We start from the raw sequence: 2,725 nt of genomic DNA, 5'->3' as shown, positions 1-2,725 counted from the left end.
CCTTCTCGTTTAGTTGTCATTTACCAGGTCATTTAGTCTTCGAGGTGCCCGCACCCAAATGTAGGTCAGTCTTTACACACTGCCCTGTTTGTGTCACTCTCTACTGAAAACACTTCAGCCGTTCCTGTGGCTGCAGATCCCAGGTTATGCTGCTTCTGTACCCACTACATGCAGGTGTGGCACTACTCGCTGTTGGGGTGGAAAGTTATGTCACATCCCAATTTTACTTAGAAGGTTACAGAATAATACTGTACATGACACGTGAGCAGCAACACCGCCACGTGAGAGCTTTTCAAACGGTCACATCCTGTTTCTAACTACCCACTAGCCGCTTCCACTTTAGAATTCTTCCAGCCACCTCAGATCCAATATGCCTCCTGACTAGAAGCCTACATTCCACTGCTTAGTCTTACACCATCCCCCAAAAGGTCACCCTGTTTCACTTGAGTTCTAAGTTATGCACGACATGAGGTGTTTTCATTATTGGGGTGTTTCCTGTCAAATGAGAAAATGCGAACTTGAGAGTTTGATGACTTAATACCTCATTAGACAGCCAGTATAGGGCAGACATGGAATGGGGACTCTTTCTACTATACTATGATAATAAGTATTTGCTACCTAGACTCTTCTAAAATCTAGATCTTTGAAATAATTGAAATTATTGTAAGAATTTACATTGTAATAATGTAAATTTGTATTGTCAGAATTCATTATAAAAATTGAATTAAGAGCGTGATGGTTAATGTCTTTGGTGTAATGTTATTTAATTATATACTCTAATGTCATTTTTACTTGAAAAGAGCAAACTCCTATCTCTTACACATTATTGTGTTGTGATATTATGCGTATGAAAACTTCTTTTTCTCTTCCAGGATATAGAAAATCAACTTGCAGTTAAATCCAAAGCACTAGATGAGTTGAGACAAAGTTACCTGACTTTGGAGAGTGGGACAGTGCCATTGTTGGAAGAGACAGCATCCAGAATCGATGGGTTATTTCAAAAGAGGAGCAGTGTTGTCAACCAGGTATTAGAATTCATTTGAAGTACACTATTTCTCGTCACATATCCGCCTTTTATCTTATTGGTTGATGTTTAATCGTGGAGACTTGCTCCATACCAGAAGCTGAAAAGCTGCTGAGAAGAGTACAGAAGTGTAGTAGAGTAAAGCATTTCAGATACCTTTTTTTGCACTGGATAACTAGAAGCAAAGCTGCTGATTCCAACATCATTGGTAGCCTAGAAATCCCCATGGTTATCTTTGTTTTGTCTGATGTACTCACACAGACAAAAATGTCTCCATGCCCCAACAGAGCATCTGGCGTTGTTTCCTGGCCAGATACACAGGAGAAGCTATGAAGAAGCAGTTCGGATTTCCCCTAGACATGGACATGCCTAAGAGAGATTGATCCTGTCTCTTGAGGCCTTTATTAAGCCAGGAGCGTGGCCAGCATAGGGAGAAATTGCAAACTTGACATTTGTCCACAAATGGAGGGAGAAAAGTGTTAAATACTAATTATAGGTATGTCCATGTTTCCCAGAGAGTCCTTATTATGGATTATTTGTCATCTACTAAAGTATACTTTCAACCATTTGTTCCAAGAGGGAATTGGGAATAAGCTCATATGAATGGAATCCATAGGTGACCCTCAGCCTCAGTCCTCTCCCACAACTCAGGCAGGAAAATGGGGATTGATCTTAACATATCTCGTGTGAGCCATTTGTTAAAGATATCTTATGTGAGGCACTGTGCTCACTGCTGAGGGTACAAAGATAAGCAAGAAAGGAAATGAGTCTTACCCTTACAGCTCATAGGCCACTGAAAGAAGCATACTTGAACATATAATTACAGCACAATTATAGTATCTTAAAAGTATAGAGTGGGGAAAAGGATTAAATGAGAGAATGCATGTAAAAAGCATGTAGATAGCACTAGCATAAAGATAGACATATAGATACATGGAATAGAATTAAGAGTCCAGAAATAAACCTTTACATTTTGGTCAATTGATTTTTGACAAAGATGTGGGGAAAAGTCTTCAAAAAATGGTATGAGGACAACTCGATATCCACATATAAAAGAATGAAGTTAGACCCCTACATTCATACCATGAACAAAAATTAACTCAAAATGGATCAAAGTTGTAAATGTAAGAGCTAAAATACAAAAGTCTTAGAAGAAAACATAGGTGTAAATCTTGATGACTTTGGATTAGGTAACGGTTTCCTAGATAGGACACCAAAAGCACTAGCAACCAAAGAAAAAATAGGTAAATTGGACTGCATCAAAATTAAACACTTTTGTGTTTCAGAGAACACTATCAAAAAGTTAAGAACATGAACCACAGAATGAGAAAATATTTGCAAATTATGTCTGATAAAAGACTTACATCTGGAATATGTAAGGAATTATAACTCAATAATAAAAGGACAAATAGCCAAATGAAAAAATGAACAAATGATCTGAACATTTCTCTAAAGTAGATATACAAATGGCCAATAAGTACATGAAAAGATGCTCCATATCACTGAACATCAAGGAAATGTAATTTGAAACCACAATGAAATACCATTTTATACTTATTGGGATAGCTATAATAAAAAGCAAGACTATAACAAGTATTATCAAAGGATGCAGAGAAATCAAAACCCTCATACACTGATGGTGAATGTAAAATTGTGCAGCTGCTTTGGAAGACAGTCTGGCAGTTCCTCAAATGGTTATGC

The 2,725-nt window shown here is 37.5% G+C and overlaps 1 protein-coding gene across 1 annotated transcript in view; it reads left to right on the top strand.

The window, feature by feature from the left end:
• SYNE2 (spectrin repeat containing nuclear envelope protein 2) overlaps nucleotides 1-2,725 on the top strand; it is a 293,506-nt gene that overhangs the window by 225,856 nt on the left and 64,925 nt on the right. Inside the window, exon 86 of the mRNA XM_011386203.2 lies at nucleotides 873-1,025. Coding sequence (XP_011384505.1) covers nucleotides 873-1,025 — 153 coding nt within the window. The remainder of the gene's footprint in view (nucleotides 1-872; nucleotides 1,026-2,725) is intronic.

This window comes from Pteropus vampyrus, unplaced genomic scaffold (assembly GCF_000151845.1).
Source record: "Pteropus vampyrus isolate Shadow unplaced genomic scaffold, Pvam_2.0 Scaffold15, whole genome shotgun sequence".
NCBI classification, from domain to species: domain Eukaryota; kingdom Metazoa; phylum Chordata; class Mammalia; order Chiroptera; family Pteropodidae; genus Pteropus; species Pteropus vampyrus.
Note: the sequence above shows the minus strand (reverse complement) of the source record. Positions and strands in the feature narration are given on the sequence as shown.